This window comes from Platalea leucorodia, assembly GCF_965183815.1.
Source record: "Platalea leucorodia genome assembly, chromosome: 5".
Taxonomy (NCBI): domain Eukaryota; kingdom Metazoa; phylum Chordata; class Aves; order Pelecaniformes; family Threskiornithidae; genus Platalea; species Platalea leucorodia.
In genome coordinates, this window is record NC_138827.1 from 91,486,352 (window position 1) to 91,509,790 (window position 23,439).

General features: G+C 48.3%; 1 protein-coding gene across 1 annotated transcript in view; it reads left to right on the forward strand.

Moving 5' to 3' along the window:
• Nucleotides 1–2,337: 2,337 nt before the first annotated feature.
• Nucleotides 2,338–23,439, forward strand: part of LOC309590775 (TGF-beta receptor type-2-like) — a gene marked incomplete at its 3' end in the record, with an annotated part of 34,839 nt that continues 13,737 nt past the window's right edge. Inside the window, exons 1-2 of the mRNA XM_082312225.1 lie at nucleotides 2,338–2,418; nucleotides 21,986–22,136. Of these exons, the coding sequence (XP_082168351.1) occupies nucleotides 2,367–2,418; nucleotides 21,986–22,136 (203 nt within the window). The 5' untranslated portion in view covers nucleotides 2,338–2,366. The remainder of the gene's footprint in view (nucleotides 2,419–21,985; nucleotides 22,137–23,439) is intronic.

Consider the following 23,439-nt stretch of genomic DNA (forward strand, 5'->3'; position numbering starts at 1 on the left):
CTGCAGACAGGATGAAGCATTTTACAGGGTTCGGTTTGTCCCAGAAGTTGTTTGGGATTGCCTGGGTTTTTGGAAAACTCAGCTCCCGCGGCTCGGGGTCCCTGGCTGCAGGGAACCTGTGCAGGCTTCCTGCTGCCTTCCCAGGTTCTACTGCTAAAAAAATAATATCCCTTGCTTCCCTTGCACTTCCAAATCATACAGCGTGTTTTGTCAATGTCCACCATTGTTTAAAGCCCCTCCGGGCTCCTGCTGGGGACATTATTTCTCTCCGAGTTTCATAGGCAGCAGGGGATTCTTCCTGATTTTAAAGAGGGCTCCCATGGATCGTGAATAATCTGTGGCGTTCCTAACACAAGCCTTATCCAGCTGTCTTGTATCACGCAGAAGGGCTCACGTCTGAAAATCCAGCCAGCAGTCTGAGCGATCTGCGGGCATTTTGAAATGCTCTGAATCAGAAAAAGGAGAGTTGGCAGGTCACCCAAAGAAACCACTGTGCACACAGCAGTTTCGATACGCTTATCAGAAAATAATGTCTTTCTGAAAGTTCGCTAAACATTTGCTTGTCATTAGCCATCAAAGGCCATACCTCAGCTGTTGTAACTCAGGCCAGCCCATCTCTTCCAAATTATTACTACATAGCACACAGAAAGATGCCCGGTTTGATGTAAAGATGGCCAAGCGAGGGAGAGCAATGTTGCACCTTGCCTAGGACTCAAGCTGATGTCCTCCAGCGCTGGGAGCAAGAGGCAGCTCTCCTGGTCAGGCAAATGTTTCTAGACTCCTTCTTCCAGACAGATGTTCTCTGTGTACCCCAGGCGGTATCTTTCCTTAGGGCATCCACATAGCTTTCTGCTCTGTTATCCCAGGGACATACGACCATTTCTCTGTGGAGGACAGGCTAAGCTGGCTTGCATCTGGGCACCCTGAAGCAAGTGGGAGCAGACCAAGCAACTCTCTGCAGAGGCTTGCTGGTGTAGCCATGGCATAGGAGAGATGCTTTGTATTCATCAGCTGTGTCTGTACCTCATCTAACACCTCCCCTTTTTCCTTTTTGAATACAGAAGAATACCATTATTTAACTCCCTAACAGAATAATTTCTATAAATAGTTTACAAAACAAGCGGGTGCAGTTTATCAGAAAGATTAATACAAAGAAAGGGTCTTCAAGTCCAACGGAGCAAGATGCTCACCGGTAATGATCACACGTACACACAAGCATATACAGATACACCGCGTATCCACCGCATACTGATTAATGAAGTAAAAGATGAGCAGTAAAATGGGTAAATAAAAAGCTGGAGACTCAAAGAATTAGAATGCTGCGTATGCATTAAAAAGTGATTGATATATTTATTAATAACTATAAAAAATTAGCCTCATCTTAGGGCAGGCATTTTGGCTGCAAAAAAACTTAATAACGACATCTCTTTCTCTGCCACCGTCGCTTACATTGATCATTATTTTAACACATTCTGAAGGACTGGGGTAGATCATAGGGCAAGAGTTTGAGGATTTTACTCCTCCTTTTGCCACTGATTGATTGCGTTAACAACCAAGGCAAGTCAGATCTCTGCTACGTTTCACAGTTTCCCTTTTGTAAGTGGGGATAATATTTCTTACAAGTTTTTGTAAAGCAGTTTGAGATCTTGGGGAGAAAGCTGCTATTTAAATGCTCTATATTATTATTTTAGGCCCTGATTCAGGAAAACATATATGTTTAAAACCTGCTGCTTTAATGGGTCGAAAGCGCCTACTTTAGGCTAAGCTGATATTGATGTGGTCTTTCTGAAAAAGCTGCCCTAAACCTTCCAATTATGCCTATTAAAAATATAGCCCATTGAAACTTACTTAAAAGATAGATAGAGTTAATTTCTAAAAGGGGGGAAAAAAGTAGCAAATTAATGGTAGCTCAGCATATCGAAGCATTACCTTCCGTGTTTTATTCAGATGAGAGAGGCATGCAGGGTTACCCATGCCTTTTTGATTAGATGCATGCAGTAGACATTAGGTCGCCTCCAAAGATCCTTGGGCCGTACGGAGCCGGGAGCAGCTCCGCGTTGTCATCGGAAAAAAAAAAAATCAAACTCTCTTTCTCGGAGCCAGGCTTCTCCCCCCTCCCATATTTGTATATATTGCGAGAGGAGAGTCAGGCTTAGTTTGTTCATAAACTGCAGTTCCTGGGCGGACCCCACACACAGCTGGGCTTTAGCGGCTGGATCCGCCTTCCCGGCAAGCCTAGCTGGGAGCCTCGCAAACTCGGGGCTCCAGGCTTGACAGCAGAAACGCAGGAGACTGGCTGCACCGAGGGAAGATGAATTGGTCAACGCCGTGAAGCCGGGCTTCTGGTCGCTGGCGGGATCCAGAAAATGGGTTACTGGAGGAGACCGGGTCTGCTTTCCCTACTGCTGCTCTCCTTCTGTGAGTAGAAAAATGTTTCTGGTTAGACAACGTTAAGCAACATACTCCGAGAGGTCGTTTATTTTTCCTTCCTCCAGCAAAATAGCTTATCTTTGATTTCTCCCCTGACAGCAATTAGCCGGAGGATTGGAAATAGCTGAGAATTTAGTAGAATACGCCGCTACGACTGCATCAGCTGTGCATTTCTCTTACGACGAAGGGCGAGCGTTTGCCTTGGTGGAAAGCGCTGCGTGCTCGCTTGGAGCAGCTCGCAGATGTCAGTGTTTACAGTGCAAAAATATATATAGGTCAGCATTACTTGTTGGAAGTTTTTATTTTATTGAGGGAGATTAAAAGCAACTGAAGTGCACCGCTGAACGATCTGGCTTCGACAGTGTCCAGATGTGGTGAAGTTTGCAGCTTAGAACTTTTATCTGCCCCGGTTTATGCGCAGAATTAATCGAACTATTAAAGAAGGAAAGAAATGGGGAGAGGGGGGAGGAGAAGTGTCTTTGCAACAACATCTGGTTATTCGGCAAACCTTTCCAGCACTTACGTAAAGATTTCTTTGTAATAAGTGCCCTGTTTAGGTTTTGATAGCACTTCTTCAATACTGTAGATAAAACCCTCCAGCAGCACTTGAAAATGTACCCAGCCATGGTTTAACTTCTCTTGTTTATATCTTGATGATTGTTTCATAACAGGGAATAGATTTGTATATAAATGAGTGTTATGTACGCATCTCCTAAGTACGTGTGTGTGTCTTTCTGTATATACAGTGCCTATGTATGTGTATACACACATGTATCCCTATATAGTATATATTTATATATTTGCACAGACAATGGCACTTTTTGCAGTGAACTCTTTTACAAACACAGACCTGTTCCCCTCGCTATAGAAATTTCGATGCAACTAAAATTGCTTTTTGCTGAAAGCGATGAAGTAGGAGGATTATTATTCCAGTATTTTTGCATCCAAATGAAATAGCTGGGGGCAGGGATCTGTATCTGCATTCACTTTACATGGTTCCCCCTATCTACAGGAATAGGGAATGAAAGAATATGATCAGTCGGTAATTTGTGAGTAGGCAAATACAACCCTTGGTGCAACTGTTGAAGCAAAGCGACCCAGATGGGGGGATTTAGGACATAAGGTCTAGTTGATTTTTCAAAAAGTTGCGGAGATATATAGTATTCATTATTGTAGATAATACCCTAAAGTGTGGTTTGAAATGTAGGATGCTATACCGACAACATCCTGCTAAATTAATCCCATTTGGAGCAGAACTGAAGGAATTACTACAAGGTATTATTTAAAGCACAGTCTTGGGTTGTTTTTGGTAAGAAAGAAGACCACTAATTATCCTTCAGAAATACCTAATTTTGGAGTTATTTAACTTATGGTTTCCTTTTTCTGAAAGGCAGGGGTTTAATCTGAAAGAAGCCAAACCAAAACATATCATGATTACTAAGTTCATCTGAAAGGTTACGTGAGTGATATGATGACAAAATTTGCCTCTGTATGGGGAAAAAAAAAATAAGCCAAGGCTTGCTCTCTGTGATTCAGCTCAACAATGATATACATTTTCTGGGGCTATATTCACTTCCCTTGTGTATCATGTTGAGACCGACCATACAGCCATTCTGAGACAGTAAAAGTACCCCAGGAGCCCGCTTTGCATTGACATTAAGAGAGAAGGGAACAGCAAGCACCCCAAAATAACAGAAAACACACGTTCAGTTATTCTTCAAGCAACAAGTCCCACCTCTCATCCAGCCTCTCTTTAAAGAGTGACAGCACTGGCTTGATGATAGCAGCAAAGTCACTCCTCTCAGCACAGAGATTTAAGACTTGCCATAGAGAACATGGCCCGGATTGCATCTCGGGTATCCCAGAATAACTCACTTGAGGCCAGCTGAGCGTCTTTAGGGATTTTGCTGCTCTCCCTAAGAGTTTACACCAGGGCAGCAGAGACCCCAGTTTGTGCTCCACGCTGCCCGTCTCTATCCCTTTAATCACCAGCATGGCTGAGCGGTCATCAGACAGCACATCTGACCGCTTTCATCCATGCGCAATGGAAAAAAGGACTGTAGTCTGACAGACCGCTGAAATTTCAGCTACTGGATTTCCCTAATTCTCCCTGGCCAGCCCTAGCAAGGCATCAAAATATCGACCCTTAAACTTCTCCCCAGTGGCAGCGGCTGCTGGAGGGCAGCATTTTCACATGGCTTTCTCAGCAGAAGGTGCAGACAGGAGCTGTAGTTGCACCACTGCTAACGCAAACCCTCGCGCAGGGGAGTGGGGAATCCTTCCAGAGCAGAGAGCTGGCACGGTTCTGGATACCTAGCCCAGGACAAAAAAATACAAGGACCATTCAGGATTGGAAAACCTGTCTTCCAGTGCAGGGGCTGAAGGCTTTCAGTGTCTTTAGTTTGGTCAGGAGAGAGCTGGGAGGTGAGCTAGTCATCATCTATAACCAGGTCCCGCAGAGATGCTTTCTGGCAGAGGGCTTCCTCTTCTATGGGACAGAGGAAAAACAAGATTTACACACTGGAAGCTGAAACTGGGCGCTTTTGTGTTAGAGCACAACACAGTAAAGTTGTTCCAGCAGGTAATTACTCAGGCTCAGAAGGTGGTGGATTTTAGTTGTTCAAAAGCCTTCAATGACTGGAAGACTATCTGCTTGGTAGGCTATTACCGAGAAGTTACGGACACAATATAGGGATTACTGTATTGTGCACATGGAAACACTACAGCCTTAAAGTTAGTAATTAGGAGTTTTCCTGCCCTCTTCTGCGTCAGAATTGGGAAAGTTTCCCTCGTGCTGTGTCTGTCAGGAATAGGGCTCGGGTCAGGCCATGCAAGCATGGGGCTGAGCAAAATCTCTTCTCACAGAGAGGGAAGAAAAGCACCACAGCTCTCTGAGCTCTTGAGACAACCTCAGGAACGTGAGCTAAGTGTCACTGGTTTGACAACAGCTCTCGGGGCATGAGGAGCCCCAGGAGCCCAGCAGAGTGTCTCTGGGCATCCAGCCTCCAAAAGAGGACATGAAACTCAAAATCTGCCAGGGCACATAGCACTTACCAAGGGAGAGCTGTACCCCATGGGAACTGCTGAAGCTCTAAAGAAAGAGAAAGAGGATTGGTGAAATGAGGGAAGGTTGCAGGTCTGCTGCCCCAAGTCCAGAGCTCCCAGCCTCTGGGGTCTGGGTCTGCTTCCCAGATTCGGTCTCCCATTAAAATGCTGCCCCGCTAAAATACCCTGATATTTTTTGCTGTGAGTCTCCTGGGCTCACTTTGCCACGGTCCCTCAAGGCACTGTGACGGCTCTGCAGAGTGCGCATTCGAGGGGGTATCTCTTGGTAGATGGTGGCTCTCTGAAGCCACATGCTCTTTCCTGCTTGCACAAACCCTGTTCCCCCAGTGAGCCTCTTCAGCTAAACATATAGAGCGTATATAATTCATAAATCATGACAGGGAGCTCCGGGGCTGTCAGAAAAACATCTCTGGCTTTTGATCTGCTCAAGAAATCTCTGACCTATCCCAGGCTCCTCAGGCAGCTCGTTCAAGAAGTCAGCCTCTTATTTCTAAGGTCACCAGAGCTAAAACCAGGGATCGTACCGCCACCAACACACCAGCCCGCTCCTCGGGCAGGGGAGCTATCGGGATTGCACCCCAAGACCAACACACATGCAATTCAGGAACACGGGGTGAAACCTGAGCTGGTGAGAGGACGAGGGAAGGAAGAGGACAAAGGAAGCGTCACCCTCCGTTTCACAGGCAAACACATCCATTTGCAGAAAGGGGCTTTGCAGGCCCAAGGCTGAGCCCGAGCAGTGGAGCAGACCCCTTCTCCCAGGCTACACAGCTCATGGAGGTGGGTGCTGCCCGCCCCAGGACACAGGGCTGCAGGGTTGGTTATGACAATCCTCAAGTAGCACCATATTTTGCTTTGATGTTATTTTAAGATGGCCAAAACACCAAGGAAGAAATTATCAACCTCAAAACAAACCAAGAGGCCGCAAGGGCCCCACGTTGGCTGGGTGCAGGTAGCTGGGTTGGGAGCAGGTGCAGCATCCCACTGCCTGAAGGAGAAACTTCTGCATCCTACCATGAGGCTAAATAAGAACAACGTTGCAACAGATTCTCCCGTTAGGAAATAAAAGAGGAAAGCACAAGAAAAACCCTGACAATGAAAAACCGGAGTCCTCTGGAGTGTGGCGAGTGGCATGAGACTCAGCCAGGCAAGTGATGGATTATTTTGAATTCACCTTTACACTTCTCCAAACCTGATACTACAGTTTCAGCCCTTGGTGTAAGAGTAACTGAAGGCTAGGAAAGCTGGCAGTGTACAGCTATGTCAGATTTATGAAAGCGAGCATTTCGTCTCCCCTTGCATCCCCAGCTTTGCTCAGACTGGAGACAGGCTGGCCATCATTAAAGCTGCTCCAATCTGTATTTTAGTGGGGAGCTTTGTGGAGGAAAGTCCTTTTTGAAATATAATTCCATGGAACTTGAAATAAAGACACACCATTTTTGAGAAAAACAAACAAACAAACAAAAAACCCAAACCAAAAAACAAGCTGGTTTTTACTGGTGTTTTACTAGTATTATCACTATTTAATGAGGGTCACAAAGACATTTTTGTGTACTAGTAGTAAAAAAGTTCAGCCAGCTGCAATCATGATACTTGTTACTCCCATTAGAGATGGAGTCCTGAACAGATGTATCCCACATATTCACTGAATACGCAGAAAGCAAACATTGGCATTAAAAAGAGGTGACTGGGGGCTTTTATTCTGAGAAAGTATTCAACTCTACTGCCTGTCCTCCACAGCTTTATACTGTTCCATGTTTTGCTCCGTTGAGTTTATTTCCTCAGGACATTATTTTCCTCTCCCTTTAGTGATAACTCTTTGCAATAACATTTGCTTTCAGCCGGGTTCCACAGTGTTGCAACTTGCCATAAACTAATGAACTCTCCCATAGATTGTCATGTTTTCAAGGAAGCGCAACATCTGATCTTTTTATTAAAAAAAACCAGTCCCACCAAGGAGACAAAATCAGCAGCTCCCACACACTTTGCTCTTTTCACATCCAGTGTTTAGCGCTGCGTGCCAAGTGAAAGCCTCGTGCTGGAAGGGGCCTCCATGTAAAGGGGAGATAACACCGCTGATGGCTGCCTGCCTTATCAAACCTGTGGATTACAGCTACATTATCTCCGTTCTGGACCCCAACTGCGGGATAACGTTGCCTTAGGGACCTTCAGGGGGAAATGAAGGGGTGGCTGAAAGCTGTCTTGGCCCTGCTCGCATGCACATCCCCAAATTCAGAGATGACCATTGTGACCCTGCCTCCGGAAAGGATCTGTAAGGTCCATCAGAGTCGTATTTCTTGTTTGTCAGTTGGTTCATCTTTTTGTTATAGCCCATGTAGGGCTAAAACTCTCCTGCCAGCTGCTGGTAGCTGTCAAGCTTTTAGGAGAAGTGGGAGACCCTGCTTATCGTGCAACCCCCTTTGCAGCCCATGCTCCCACCAATTACGCCGTTTCAGGACTTACCCTTTCATGGAGCTGTTCCTCTGCAGTGTTTTGCTTCCCATTGATAAGCCAGGAACACGCCTGACAGACAGCAGCTGATTTATACTACAGCAAATGCATTTCGGCGTTGGGGCAATTGATGTGTCCAGCTGTACACCGCAGCCTGCCAGTCTGCACTGGACAGAGGGCTATCACCCACGTGGATTCTAGCAGCTCCGAGGATATACCTCGACCCAAGTGTTACCCTTGACTAGACAGGATTAGTTGCAGCTGGACTCAAGATTAAAATAAAAATAAAATAATAATAATGATAATGATAATAATAATAAATTTTCAACATTTCCGCTGTGCAATTTGCAGCTATCAGCAGGAACAAGCTGTAATGGGGACCTGATGTGTGGCTCCACTGGCGGCAGCTGCTGGACGCCACTTTGCAGTGTCCCGCACTCCAGTTCAACCCGCGCCTTGGCCATGACTCTGGAAGTGATTGAAGCAGCTTCATACTGGACACCTGGGCCTCTGGCAAGACCTCTCACCTTGCCATGCTGTCGATGGAGATGTTCCCTTTAGCGCCATGTTGTTTACTCTCCACCAGGTCCAAAACTTCAGCTCTTCTGGGTAAGCAGAGGTCCAAAGAAAGCCATCCCCAGCAGCTTCCACCCTGGCTCCAGAGTCAGTGCTGATGAGACCTGAAGGTGTCTGAAGGAAACGCCTGCCCGCTTTCACTCAGCCTGCAAAGAGCTGTTGTCCTCCCCTTGCAACGTATGATGGCAAGTCATAGAATCATAGAATTGTTTAGGTTGGAAAAGACCTTTAACATCATCAAGTCCAACCGTTAACCATGCCTGGGAGCTGGAGAGTCCATGCCTCCAGGACTATCACACCCTAATGCATGCTCTGCGTGCAAAGCAATGCTGATGAGCTTGTGCCAGCAAGCATGGCAGTCAGCAAACAGGGCTGGCTTATTGCCCTGGTCCAGGCAGGGCTAGGCCCTGAAGCAGTCACCTGAAGTGACACCGACTGATGTGATCCGATCATTGATAAGGCATCTCCTTGCCCTAATATCTGAGCATTTCCTAGTCTTTTCAGTTCCCCCAACACCCCTGTGAGGATATTCTCTCTGGGAACAACACATTTTTCTTATATCTTTGTTTCTGGGAGACTCAGAGACATCTGCTGAAGTTCCGGGCCTGCTGGTTGTTACACCACTAAGAGGGGCCTTTTCCTTAGATCAACAATGCAAAACCCTGAGGTTTTGATAGGGACCCCTTCTCACTTCAGCCATCCCAAAACAGCTTGACTGTGTCTTGCATTGCCTTGGCGCACCGCGCACCCCATCAGAAAAATGATACTGCCAATGTGAATTCATACCGTGCCTGGCACTGGAAAACCAGAGAAGAATTTCTTCTGTTTTCCTGCAAAATCAGGAACTCAGACCCCTTCCCGGGAACGCTTCTTGGGAGTGCCATGACTACAAGTCCTTCTCAGGTCTTTACAACTATTACAGGTATAGATATTTCTTTAAGAAGATCCATTGCTGTTTTCAGGTCGATCATTTAATAAAATGCCACCCGTGCAGAATGAATGCCCATGTCCCCTGAGAAGTGTTTGACAGAGCAGGTCACCAGCCAACGCAGCTGGGACACGATGAGGAACATCTGTCTGATGTTGCTTGATAAAACTTCCTGCCTGGGAGACTCTGAACACCAGCATCCACCGTGGAAGAAACTGAATCAGCTGCTGTCTTGCTGTGTAAAGCATTTTTTCCATGCTAGATCTATCCCAAAATTAGCCCCAACCAGTCCACGATAGCAAACAAGACCCCTCTTCTTACAATAGGAAGTGACACACAGAGCCATAAGCAACGAGCAGTTGAATGAATCATCTGTCTTCAAATAGACCCAGGGTACAAGAATCCACAGAAATAAGACCAATGGATCCCCTGGGAGCTCAGTTCCTGCCATGTCTTTAATATGTCAAAAGGCATTCGGTGGTGGTAGAAAATGGTCGCAGACATTCCCACCAGAGGCACAGGGTATTTGCTTGGGGGTTAGATCTCCCCGGCACACGTTTACTCTCATTTTGTATATTTGCTCTGTGCTCACCTGTTTGTAAAAGAGCATCACAAGCATCACAAGCTTTTTTTTCACCCTCGCCAGGGCTATTACCTGTGCAACAGGCTGTGTCTTGGGAGGCAGCTCTTGGGCAGAAGTACTGCTCAGCAATGTTCAGGCCATGGCATGTTTCAGGAGGTATCCTGGGGCAGGACGCTGAGTTGAAAAGGCAGTGCGCCACTGCAAAACGATGAGATCTCAGAGCCGGAGATGGTGAATGAAGAACATTTCCCTCTTTGGCCATTCCTCCATGCTGGAGGAGCGGCTTCACCCCCTGCAGCTTGTCCCCTCCAGCCGCCAAGGCTCCCTGGAGCTGTGCTGCAGCTCTGCCGAGGGGCTGGGACTTGTGGGAACCCTCTCCTTCTCCTGCAAGAGAGGTCTCTGGAGAGGCATCGCGCAGACGCGCAAGCTCCCGTGACTTTCATGTGCGGAGAAAAAGCACTTCAGTCCTGCCAACAGGACTCTTGGTCCCATTCCTGCAAAAATTCCTTTCCAAAAACCTGCTCCCTCTGCCCTCCTGCCATAGCTCTCCTCTGCTTTAGAAAAATGGAAAATATTCAAGTTGAATTCAACCTTATTGGGCAGTGCTTTTTGGTAGGTTACAAGACAAGCTCCTTAAAATATATTTTTTTAAGAGATCAAGGAAGAAATGAAAGAGAAGAACACACCATCTATTTACACACTAAATGTGGGACGCTTTAAGAAAAGCGAGAAAGTTTTTAGCGCCTGTAATCCAGGCTAGCCTCAAGTTCAAGTTCCCTCTGACAGCACAAATTACTTAATTACTGTTAGATCCGGTCTAAATGAGGGCAAAACTCGACTCTATGTAATAATTTTAACAGACATAAAGAACAGACAGTGCTGGAACAACTTGATGACAGCACATTGATGGAGAATTAACAGAGCATCTCTGTCCCGGCAGCTCATCGCACAGCCCCTTGCAAGCCTTGCTTCTCTTCGGGAATCAAAATCATACAAATGCAAAAAAATACAAACTAGTCAATCATGAAAAGTCCACCCAAGATATGAAGAGCAGCTCTAGTCTAACGTCTCTTTGTGGGCTCATCAAAGTCCTTCTAGCAGATGGTAAATCGAACATGTGCCAGGAATTTCAAACACTCCTCAGGAAGTTCATCTAAATCATCAGTAAACCATTTGCACTTAAAACAGAGCGAACCCTGTTGCCCAAATGTGACCCAGATAATGTTTCTGACATGTTTACCTCTTTGGACGATATCTTTAAATTTTACTTCCATCTATTCACAGAGATCCAGGATTCCTGCAGAGCCTGAAAAATACACACAAAACTGAATTCCAGAGTATAATATGATGATAATAGTAAAAAAAAAACTGCTGTGCAGTAATTTTACTTGGATTGCAGTAGTCAAGACATAGCAACGTCTGCAACCGACTTGCAGCTCACTTGCTTTTGCTGTTATGTTGATTGGTGCTACTTTTTCTATGTGGAGAGAAGGACTCATCTCTGCTGGGTCTTCCTGAAAATGAGATGCAGAAGCTGCAGTTAAATAAACCAGGTATAGGATACACTGTTGATGGCTCTGGAGAAACAAGACCAGCAAAAACGATGGCAACAGCATTATGGAGTCAGTTGACTCTTACCTTCTGCCGTTCAGCTCCCAGACTTGCAAGTGCTGTTAAATCCTCAGCAATTTCTGCAACGACTTGCGACAAGATGAGCTCAAACCACCCGTGCGTGGCCAGGCTGTGACTCCTTCTCCCAAGCTATGTGGGAGGTGGGAAAAAGGGACTCATTTTTAAGACCAAGATTTAGTCAAAACCGGCTCACTGCAAAGCGCTCTTCAAAGGGCTGAAATGTCAAAGCCCCCTGAAAACATGGCGTGCAAATCCCCACTCATCAGAAGGCACTTTCTACGGGGGACATGCTAGCGTAGCCCTCTGCAAATCCCACCAGCAGCCTACGCACACCACGCCATGGCATACACTAATGCATGGCTGTACCCTGCAAAGCCCCAGATAAGCAGAGGTGCCAGCAGAGCTGCTAAAATTGCTTATGAACATTGTCCTCAGCAGTTTTCTCCCTCCTCAGACCTTTAATAAATTGCTGAGCTTTCCACCTGCCGGGAGAAACAGCATGTTCCCCTCACGCGCCGTCTGGGCTGGTGGGATTTGCTGTGGCGGTGGGGCCGCGATGGTGCTGATGGAGGTCACCGCACGGGACTGGGTGTATATATGTTTTTTCCTTGGGCTGACCCCCAGCTGTGGGGGGGTTCCCCTCCCAGACCCCAAACACTTTGTTCAGGCTTCACTGCCGGCTTCGCTTGCTCTCTCAGGGCTTTTCCAATGCCACGTGCGAGTGGGAAGGCCAGCAAAAGATACGAAAGAGAAAGGAATAGGGGTGATAGGTGCAATAAAAGGGACTTGTTGCCAGCTGAGATCGTGTTGCACCTTCAGACACAGGACGGGGAGCCTTCGTTTGCATCGTAGCTCCTCGCGTTTGACTTTCATAGCCCAGTACTTAACCAGCAGCTGCCAAATGCTTAATGGGATAAGTACAGTTATTACTGGGCAACCTTACAACTGCTTTTGTCTGCCAGGGCAGTTTTTGCCTGGCATGGTAGCGGCTCTGGAGGTACCGGCCATAATTACACAGCAACCCACAACAGCCAGCACGCACTTGGCACTTAGGGAGTGAAAAAACCCTGTGTTAAGCTGCTGTCCTGTGCGGCTTGAGGGACTCCTGCGCTAACCCTCAACCCTGCCTCGGGCCACCTTTTCAATGAGGGCTGTGGGGCATCAAGTGCTCCTGCAGACCTCGTCTCTACTCATCTCCTGAAGGGATAAGCGAGCCTCCAGAATGGTGGACAAACCCCTAACTTGTGGGTTCCCTCCTGGTCTTAGGATGACTTTGCTCACCTAGTGAGTCGGCACAAGGCCGGGTGCAGTGGTGACACCCACATGGAGCTGTGAACTCGCCCACCAGCCTTCAGGCCTGTCCCGTCCTGCCCCTTCACAGCCCATCGTCTTCCCCTGGGATCATGGCTTGGTGCCACCTTGATGTTCAGATTGCAGCCCAGTGGCAAACACTGTTACACGATCCATCAGCCCAGCCAGGCCTAATTCAGCAATTCAGCTTCACGTAGACTTAGCTCCTCGCCCGGGTGAAGCAGGTGCGTGGGTGCCTTAGGGGCTTACTGCAAAATAATGCAAATAACACGTAACCAGGCATCCCCCAGCCACCGACTTTACCGATGTTTCAGTGAAGGTTAAGTGTATTGGTGAAATGGATTCAGAAATACACACAACATTTTCAGACATTGCTGAATGTTTCAAAGACACTGAGAAAACCAAACAAAATGGTACAAAGCCACTAGGTCTGTGTTTTATCTAGTCAGTGTTCCCCCACCCTCAGCTCAATGTCTCAGGGTGCAAACTGGTGTTAATGGGAAGGACGTTGTCTGTAACACCAGAAAGAAGAATGCTCCTGAAAGAGCTTGAGTTCAGAGTCTAATGGGGATATAGTTTTTGCCTCACCTGGTACTTACAGTCCTTCCAAAGCTGCGCAAGGGCAGAGCATCCTCCCCCTCACATTGGGTCCTGCTGGGCTTCGGGACCTCCGGGCTGCAGGGCTGGCTTGCTTTGTTTTTTCAATCTTTAATGCCAAACTTTCTTTGGCAAGAAATTTTCACATTTGAAGGAATTCTCCAGCTAAAAGAGAAACAATATGCCAGCATAATATGTTTCAAGGAGCAGCAGAAATTCGCAAAGATACTTAAAAATAATTAAGTAAAATAAACTTTACCTTAATCATTTCATGCAGAGAGTAAAGAGAGAGGACTTGCTTATAACGCTCAGTCATGTACAACATGCAATTTTGCCGTAACTCTTTTCTAATGGATTGCATGAGAGCCTGGATGCAAAGTAGCTGCCTGGAGATGGGGAAGATCCTCCAGGAATTGCTTTGCATGTGGAAATGAATTTCAGTTCAGCCACTTCAGAACATTTTTTTTGTTTACTTTCCACTGACATGAAATCAGCCGCGATTGCGTTGCATGCGGGATTGGTTAGCTGGTTACATAATGCTTAATAAATCCAAGAGAAATAATATAAAACACATCACCCAGTCTGAGAAAAGTAACAGTATCGCAGCCGGTGTCACTAACCCGCCCGGGCCAGGCATTGGCGAAGCATCTGAACCGATGCTGGGGGGATGCAGGGCTGTGCGGCTGCGTGATAGATGCGATTAGGAAAAATACTTGTGGCATGTTTATAAGCCTTGAAGATAGACAGATTGCCCGGGCAGACCATGTGTAATGGTAAGGGTATATCGAAAAGCGGAGCTCACACTCTCCGCGGGGAGGGCAGCTCACCCCGTCCCGCAGGGCAAGGCAGGCACGTGCTCGCGCACCCAGCTCCAGCTGTATCTGCTGCTCGTGTAAGGTATTACTTCACCCTATTAATTTTCCTCTGGGTACTTTGTAAAATCATAATGGCCCTGTAAACAGAAAGAGCAAGATTTGGTGATTAAGTTATTTACTGCAGATTGTTTCTGCAGTGGTGGTGTGGAGGGGAGAGGACGTTGCGCTGAGATGTCAGCGCTGGTGGTCCCTGGGGAGCGAGAAGGAAGGGAGACGACCCAGGACGGGGCTGCCAGGCTAAACACAGAACAGTGGTGCTGAATTGCACCCAAAAAAAGCGGGGTGCAGGAAGAGTGCAGGTACCTCCGGCTCTGCAGTGCCAGCACCCCAGCTCTCCCAGGAAAGCTGTCCAACCCATGGCTGCATCGCCCCAAGCACCCTCCACTGCTTTGCACGGACCAGCTCTTCTCCTCCTTTCCCACATTTCCCTGCTTGCTCTGCTTCCCCGCTTTGCTTCTAGTCCCAGGGGAGACCTGCTGCTGCCTTTGCCCACGCTGTGGTTAAATACCAACAGAGAAAAAGCTGGGGACGAAGGGGTTAATTACTACAGGCTCAGCGCAAGCCAAGTCTGTAAGTGACTCCCTATTGCTATTTCGAAAAGAGGCTGCCTGGAAAGGGAAAGGAAAGAAAAAAAAAAGAGAGGTTTACTTTACAACCATCATTATTTCATCTGCAGAGTTTATACAATGGAAAATAAAAGCCAGGGTACGCGAAGTCAAATCATTTCTGTTTCATTAATGGTATGGAAATCGTTTTGTTTTTATAGGGGAAAAACAAATGTGAACTTGATGTGTGTGCGCGCGCGCACATGCAACTCCCTTCATTGCAAAGGGCAGAGCAGTGAAATCCAGAAATAAAAAATGACTCAGAGGCCGTAGGATCTATGAGTCAGTTGAGCTGTTGTTGTTTTTAAACACAAGCAAAAGCACAATATGGCAGATAATTGCCCGTGCAGCCCTCCCGTCGCAGGCGTCCCCGCCAGCCCAGCCATCCTGCGGCAGCACGCCTGCTCCCTGCCAGCCCGCGCCGGCCACGGGCACCAGCAGGACCCTGCACCAGCACCCAGACCGGACAAACAAGGGCCCGGAGGGATGGAGCGCGGATTGTCCCAGCAAGAAGCAGCTTTTGGGGACAGAAAGTGAAATCTGGGGCAGGAAACTTGAGATCTCCTGGAAGGGAAGCATCTTGCTGCGGGTGGAGGAGAAGGGTCCCTGGTGTTGCCTAATTTCAGTGCCTTGGGCATGAGCAAGATGGGATGTCGCGGTGGATGGAGGAGATAAGCAGCTCCAAGGGCAGACAGAGGAGCGTGGGGTCAGGGGCGCTCCCCCTGTCCTTGCCCACAGGCACGGACATCAACTGACCGAAATCAAGGAGAAACCGCTCCGGCCAAATCCTCCCCAGCGAGCACCGGCCATCCCGCTTGCCCAGCCAGCTGTTTTGGGGCACGACCCTGGGGTACCTCTGTACGAAATGTCCCAACGCCCCAAAAACAGAGTCAGTGCGCCAACACGTAGACAACTTGCGAAAGGTACCCAAGAAATACCGGAGATTACCAAAGCAGAAGGACGGACAATATTCTGCAGAGCTCGTCTCTCCCTGGGGTGAAGTTAGATCATGATGTAATTTAAGCATCTGAAAGAGATTGGAGAAGTCTGTTGGTACGATCCATACCCAATTTACTTTGTAATGGGACTAAGCAGTATTTGCTAAACACTTAATTTAAAGGGATATTTTCACAAAGGAAAAATAAGTGGTGGAATAAGTCAGTTACCAGCCTGTTTGAAGAAGGTCCAAGCAAACCAGAAATGTATACTGCATGTCTTTCTGGCACCAGGAAACACTGATGTCTAACGCAATCAAAATCAGTCCCTTTTTATTCACCAGGAAACTTTACTGGCTCATTCCTTGCTCCATACTGTACTCTGCCAAGTACAGTATTTATTATGCAGGACGATGTGGGACTACATACCTGCGGGCAGAGCCTGGTCCTCTGAACCGAATGCAGCATGAGCGCTGCTGGGTTTCCTGCGGGAGCAGGGGGCTTGTGCCTCCCAGGGACACAAAATAGGATAATAAGTTTTTTCAGCTCCATTTGGTCTGCCCTACCTCTTCTACGAAGATGAAGATACAGTGTTTGTAAAACACATGGATGGAGAACAGCAGCCCGATAGTAAAAAGCTCTTTGGTTCAGCAGTGGAAAGTAGCACCAGATCCCATCACTGGAGAACAGAACTGAGGTGAAGGAAGCCGAGCTGCATCTGAAATAAAACTACAACAGCTTGAGGTCTAGTCCTGGGGAGATCCTGCAGCACCGCGGGATGCCGCAGCAAGACTGGGCACTTCCCGACAGATCAAATCTAGCTCAGGCCGGAGCTGACTGCGGGAAATCTGGGACCTCTGTAACACAGGTCACGCTGGACAGTTGCAATGGGGACTTCTGACCCTGCATGGGATCTCCTGGAACTCAGGGACATAAGAATTACCCTGACGTAGCCCACCCATGGCACTGATGGTTGCTTCGTGGAGGAGGCAGCTCAGGAGTAACCTGCCAATGGAGAACACCAAGGTCCTAGTGTTCTCACAGAGAATCATGGAATGGTTTGTGTTGGAGGAGACCTTACAGACCATCTGGTTCCAACCCCCCTACCATGGGCAGGGACACCTTCCACTAGACCAGGTTGCTCAAAGCCCCATCCAGCCTGGCCTTGAACACTTCCAGGGATGGGGCATCCACAACTTCTCTGGGCAACCTGTTCCAGTGCCTCACCACCCTCATAGCAAAGAAATGTCTTCATAGTGAAGACATGGGTCAGCAAGACAGCAGAGCCCATCAGCCCTGCTGTTGTTTTAACCTTAAAAACAAGTACTGTATATAATAGGAAAGGAATTTGTTTGTTCTCATAATAATTTTATGAGAGGCTCTGTTATTGTGCAGTCATGTCATTAGCCGTGGATGAAAGCCCAAGGCAAAGCCTAATCCCGAACTCGGTGGTGGACGAAGGACTCGCCGCTGAGCCCGGGCTCACCCAGGTGGGAAAGTGGGTCTCGGCGCAGGTTGGGTTTCCATCAGGGCACCTACCCCGGGATTTCCAGGAGCGATGTGGCTGCAGGGTTGAGATACAGGTGCTCCCAAATCCTACATTTAAGCGTGCTGCTGGTTAGAGAAAGCCGCACAGCACGGCAGCTAATCTCCCAGTCCTTAGTCTCTCCGAGTGCAAAGCCTGAGGATTATAGGTTGACTGACCTGCATGGAAAAGATGATGCAGAGAGCTCCCAGAGCTGCTGCAGTAACGGCAAGCTGGGAAGCCCTCTGCAATTGCTGAGTTAGCATCAGCTCCACCCCGAGGTGCTTAAAGATACACAGAAAAGAGGGGGTAGACCTCACTGTAAAGCATTTATGACCTCAAAATTATCCGGTTTTGTCCTTCAAAAATAAAAGCAATTTAAGGGCGAATTGCCCTTAAATTGTGGAAGGTCCCCTTCCACCTTGGGAGGGAGAGAGCTGGAGGGGTGCAAGTGCCTTAGCATCTCACACCAAGCGCTTTTCCTTGAGCCCATCTGGTGTTTAGTTGTCGCAAGACAGCACGCCAGGGAGAATATTTGAGAACTAAAACTGTTCTTTCTGCCCCGCAGCGAAAATACATTGCATGCAGATGCCATTGCTTTGGCTACAAAGCGCCTTCTCCTTCCCTGTAACAAATGCACCGTGCCCCCACCTCTGTGCACCCCAGGCTTGCTCCTTAGTGATTCACCCTCCTTGGGGACCGCAGTGAGCAGAAAGCTGGAGTCAAAGTTAGGTGGTGGATGACCTACCTGCTATCTGGGGCTGCACTGGTAGAAATGAGCTAATTAGAGCCCTATTTATCCTGCTGGGTTCTTACAGCTGCAGTCACCGTTGGCAGCTGAGCACCTGGCAAGTGAGCAAAAAGCTCATCTGTTGGGAGCTGAGTGCTTCCGCGGCTGCAGTGACAGAACTGGTACGAAATTCTCTTGGAGAGCTGTTTTAGATGACTCTTTTATGGGAGAAGAGGGTGGGTTATTGACTACGGTGGTGTTGCTTCAATGGGCCTTGCAGGTGGCCAAGCAGGGAGCGTGGATGCCCTGTGGGCAACGAGAGGCTGGAGGGCTGCCCCAACACACATGAATAAATATCCTGATGTCCTTGGGTGGTGGTATCACTCCTGCTGCTCTTGCAGGAGACACTCAGGCACTTTTGGTGTAGTTTTTTACTTTATTCCTCTACTTGAAAATCAGCTCGTATTCTCTCAGTAACCTCTCTGGGGTCCCAGTTATAGATACTAGAAGACCTGATCCTGTTCTTGTGCACAAGAGAACAAGCCTTCCTATTGATAGGAAGCCAAGCTCACTGTGAGCCCACCTATCGGTGACTTCAAACCATCTTTCCAACTGTCATTCCACAATAACTTTGACTAACTGTACTATTTATTGGCTCACATCACATCCTTATGGCTTCAATTTATTTTTGGAAAACTCAACCCACATTTAATTAGTTTATAGTTTGTTCCAAGTTTTGCTTATCCAGCTTTTTTTTTGGTCTTTTTTTTTTTTTTTTTTTTTGAAGTTTGTATTTTGATGTTTAGCATTTGCCTTGGCAACATCTGGAACCCCTTTATGGAAGTGTATTGTTACTTTTACTGCTTGTGCAGCTTTATTAAATCATCCGAGTATTAATATTGAAAGTGTTCATCTGGGTCTAATCAGGGCCAAGATGAGTGATGTGGCAGTTAAATTGTACCTACGAGCTAATGGTTCAAGGACACAAAGTCCTGAATAAACTTGCAGTGGGCTTTGTGCTCTTCTTTTTAGCTTCCTAGGAGAAGAAGGAGGGGGAAAAAAAGAGATATTCCTGCTCTGACCTTTCTTGCAGAGCAGATAACAGAATCGCAGCCTGAGCTAGTTTAGAACAATTTGTCTCCAAAGAATTTTGTCCGGTTACTGCTATATTTCTGGATCTCGTTTCCATATTTAACTCTTTCATCTGCCCTGGCTTCTCCACTCCGCAGTGCAAACGACTGCCAAGTCAAGATCCCCACCATGCGCGCCGGTACAAAACTGCCAGGGCTGACGTTTTGCTTTGAGACCTCAAGCAAACCCGTGATATAAATAAGTAAATAACATGCTCGGTGGGTATAAATACATAAATAACAAACCCCACCGCTCTTCTGCATCAGCAACATCTACAAGCTGAATTTGTCCATTTGCTTCTCCTCCGCAGGGCCCCCAAATATCCCTGGGATGAATGATGGTGCTGAGCCCGCGGTCCTGCACGAGCATGCTGTGAGCACAGCACGAGTCAGGGCATGGAGGGGTTGAGCTGAGGGGGTGAAAGCACAAATATGGGATTGACACCACCAGAGCACAGCCCTGGGTGTGGTGGGGCTGGGTTTTGGGGGGAGAAACCAATTTACCTTCAATTCTCTGTTCCCACGTAATAACGCCAATGGAGTTTGTAGAACATGGTGGCTGTCACTGTAGATCAAGAGCCCCACAGAAATGCTTTTTTCTCATCCACCCCCAAAACTCTTGTCCTCAAGAGGAGTTTTGTCCAGGATCCTGTGAGTCCTGCCCCAGCAGAGCAAGGCGGGGAGGTGAGGGTGGCTCGCACTGGCTGCAAGTGCTTCAAATCCCAGCTGAAGTCACGATTTTGGTAGCTAACCCTTGGATGGGTGCGGGGCGTTGGGTCTGTTGAGGTCACCCACAAAATCCCTGGGTGCCTCAGCAGGGCCAGAGCAGCCCCATGGATGGGGGGATGCTGAGCGAGAGGTTGTGGGCAGCATCCTCACCCGCTCCACTGCCGGCTTCCCTGCTGCCTCGCTCGACACCATCCCTGCTGAGCCGCGTTTTAAGCCTCGCATGGGTCATTTAAAGAAAAATTTCCTCCTTCCAGCCTTCAGATGCAACAGGTTTCTCTTCTGCAGCCAGGTTTCCTCTCCACTGTTAACCTTGGCCCTACGTACGAGGCCACGGGAGCTTGTAAATGGTTTATTTCTGTGTGGGAGCTTTCCAGCAGCTCTTTTACAGCCATCTCATGGAGGGGGGGTCTGGGCCGGCGAGGAAAGTGGAGCAGGCATGCAAGATGCTGTCGGAGCCGGCTGCGCACCCCAGATTTGGGAAGCAGAGTAGTTAAAAATCCCTTTTTGCTGTTGGGACAGTATATGCGTTAAAAAGGAAAGGGACCATAGGCTCAGCTGTTGGCTATGGGCAGGTTGCAGATGTGGCCACCAAGAATGCAAGAGGTCCTGCAGGTTGCCCGCAGACCCAGGGTGCCCGCAGGTATGCTCCTGTATCAGCAGGGCCTTGCTTGCAGGGGCTGAGGCTTTCCAAGCCACAGCTGGGGATTTTGCAGTTTATTTCTTGTTCGAACTAAGGGCTGGTGATGGCAAACCCCTGCGATGGCTGTGGCAGCACAGTGAGCCACGACCGCCCTTTTCGTAGGGGCTGGGAGCACCCAGTGCTGCCGGGCAGCTCGGGGAAGCGGCAGCTGGAGAACCATGGATGACCCAAACCTTCAAAAAATTAGCTGCTGTAGTTCAGGTTCCTACCTGTGCACTCTTGAGCGTATTATTTAAGTAAAAATTTATAAATACCTATTTGTACATAAGCCACTTAGTGTCTTTTTTTAAAATAAAATAAAAAAAGACGTTTAGCAGCCTTAAAACAGGAAGTTTAAATTTAGCTGGGATTTATCCCTTAACTGAGCATAGTTCATTCACCCTTTGTATAAAAATAGAGATAATTTTATGCCTGTGAGATACACGCAGAGCAGCTCCACATGGGCACCAGTTATTCCTGCCGCTGCGGCCGGATCCGACGCTCCAGGGGCAGGAGAGCATCTCATGCTGGGCCGGGGCAGAGCGGGCAGCGGAGCCAGGGAAGGAGCAGCAGAGCTCGGGAAGTCTCAACCCATCGTTTATTGCCAAAAACACAGATGCTCAGAGAGCCGGTGGCAAACACATTCCCCAGCTTGGGCTTGTTGAACAGGCAGAGGGAGGATGAGGAGGCAGCAGGAGAGGAGGGAGCTGCCCCAGCCTGGCCCTGCATCCCTCCCCAGCACCTCTCTCCCTCCAGGGAGGGGAATAAATAAAGTCTTCAGGCACACAGACCTGGAGATCTCCCTTTTCAAACACTGCGTGCACTCAGGGTGAGGGGAGACACTGCTTTGAGCCCAAGTTGTAGAGGAAGAAGTAAACTTCCCCTTGACGATAAACGGTATGGGAAATGCGGAGGGAAAACGCAGTTCTTTGCGGCTTCCCAGCCTCTGCAAAGCTCTTGTCTGGCTGGACCTGCCTCCATACTGCCGGCATCGCTCCCTGTCCTCTAGGCTTTGGCATGATCTGAAGCACATTTGACCAAGCAATGGAGGAAAATGAAAGCTATAAACAAATGCATGTAGAAATAGGGACAGTTCAGGCTCCTTCTCCACTGGTTGTGTGAATCGCTGAAATCAGTGGTGATTTTTCCCCGCTCCGGGCAAGCATGGCCACGCTCACCCTCCACCCCCTCTCTGCCCCACAGCCTGCAGTGCCGGCGCCCGCCGCAGCCTGAAGACCAACCTGTGCAAGTGGTGCGACTCCACGCTGCCGGCCTGCGAGGAGAAGGTGTGCTACAGCAACTGCAACCTCAACTCCTACTGCGAGGACCCCTACGAGATCTGCGTGGCCATATGGTAAGCGGCAATCCCCTTGTCAAGGGGGGACGCAAGGGAAAAAGGGGTTCGTGGGGTGGCAGCTCATGGGAACGCACATGTATCTACCCCTGCACTTGAATTATTATCCATTAAAATAATTCAGGACTTTCTCTTCCTCTCCTTTTGACTCCATTATAATCAAAATTACAATTCACAGTAAAAAATTATTTGGTCTGCCCTATAATTAGTACCAGTTTATTTTCTAAATAAAGCATTTAAGTGCCCGACACAAAGTGTGGCAAGTTTTTGCTGGGGGACCTCTAAACCCCGCTAAACCCCTGAATTTAGCTTTACAGGCTGAACCCACTGGGCAACACCAGCAGCCCTGAGCCCAAACCCATGATGTCCTCCTGCATCAGGCTGGTGAAACCCTGGTTCACGTGCAGGGGCGCAGCCGACGTCTGTCCCCATCCGGCACATGGATGTCTGACCTGGTACTGAACTGGGGTTTAACCCACCGGGTTTAACCCACCTCCTTCTCATCCCCTGGGGAAAAGCCCTTTTCTGCTTCTCCTGGAGATGCCTGGAAGGGAACCGTAATCTTGCACTTCAGGCCAAGCATATGCCGCATCATTTGCCCGGAAGAGTGCCTCCCCCAGCTTTTTTGGTCCCCATGAGCAAAACTAAAAAAAAACATCCATTTGGGGTCTGCCCAGAGTGATTTTCTCCTCTTTCCCTTTTAATTTGGCTGCCAAAGTGAAAGCCAGCCAAGCACTTATCACTAGGCTTTATCTCAACCTGCTAATTAGCGTGAATGCTGTACGCATTTCAGTAGGAGTTTGCCTCAACATAATTGTTGCATTATGGACTTAAAAAAAGCAAAACACAAAACCAACAAGAAACCCAAACAAACAAACAAAATCAACCCCCTGCCTCAAATTCCCCTACATGCACATGGAGAAGCTGCCTTAAATCCTGGGTAGGCAATCCAGCATCTCGCTGGGTTTTCCCAATGGCAGCCTGCATGTCATAGGAAAAAGCAAGACCCCTGCAGCATAAATCCCCATACCAGGAAAGCAATCCCACAGCATGGGATGGGGCTGCACCTCGCACCATGTGTCGGATGGGGTGAGGCAGCTGCGGGGTCACAAATAACCTGCCAGCCCCGCAGCCTCCTCCCAGCATCTCTCCACCCCAACTAAGACCCATCCTGAGACTGAGATCCTTGCAGGCAGGGCTCACCTCCAAGCCAGCCTCGGTGGCCGTTGCTTGCTTGCAAAGGCGTATTTGGATCATCTGAACTCGTCCTGCGTGGGTATCACAGTCACAGCAGCAGCTTTGG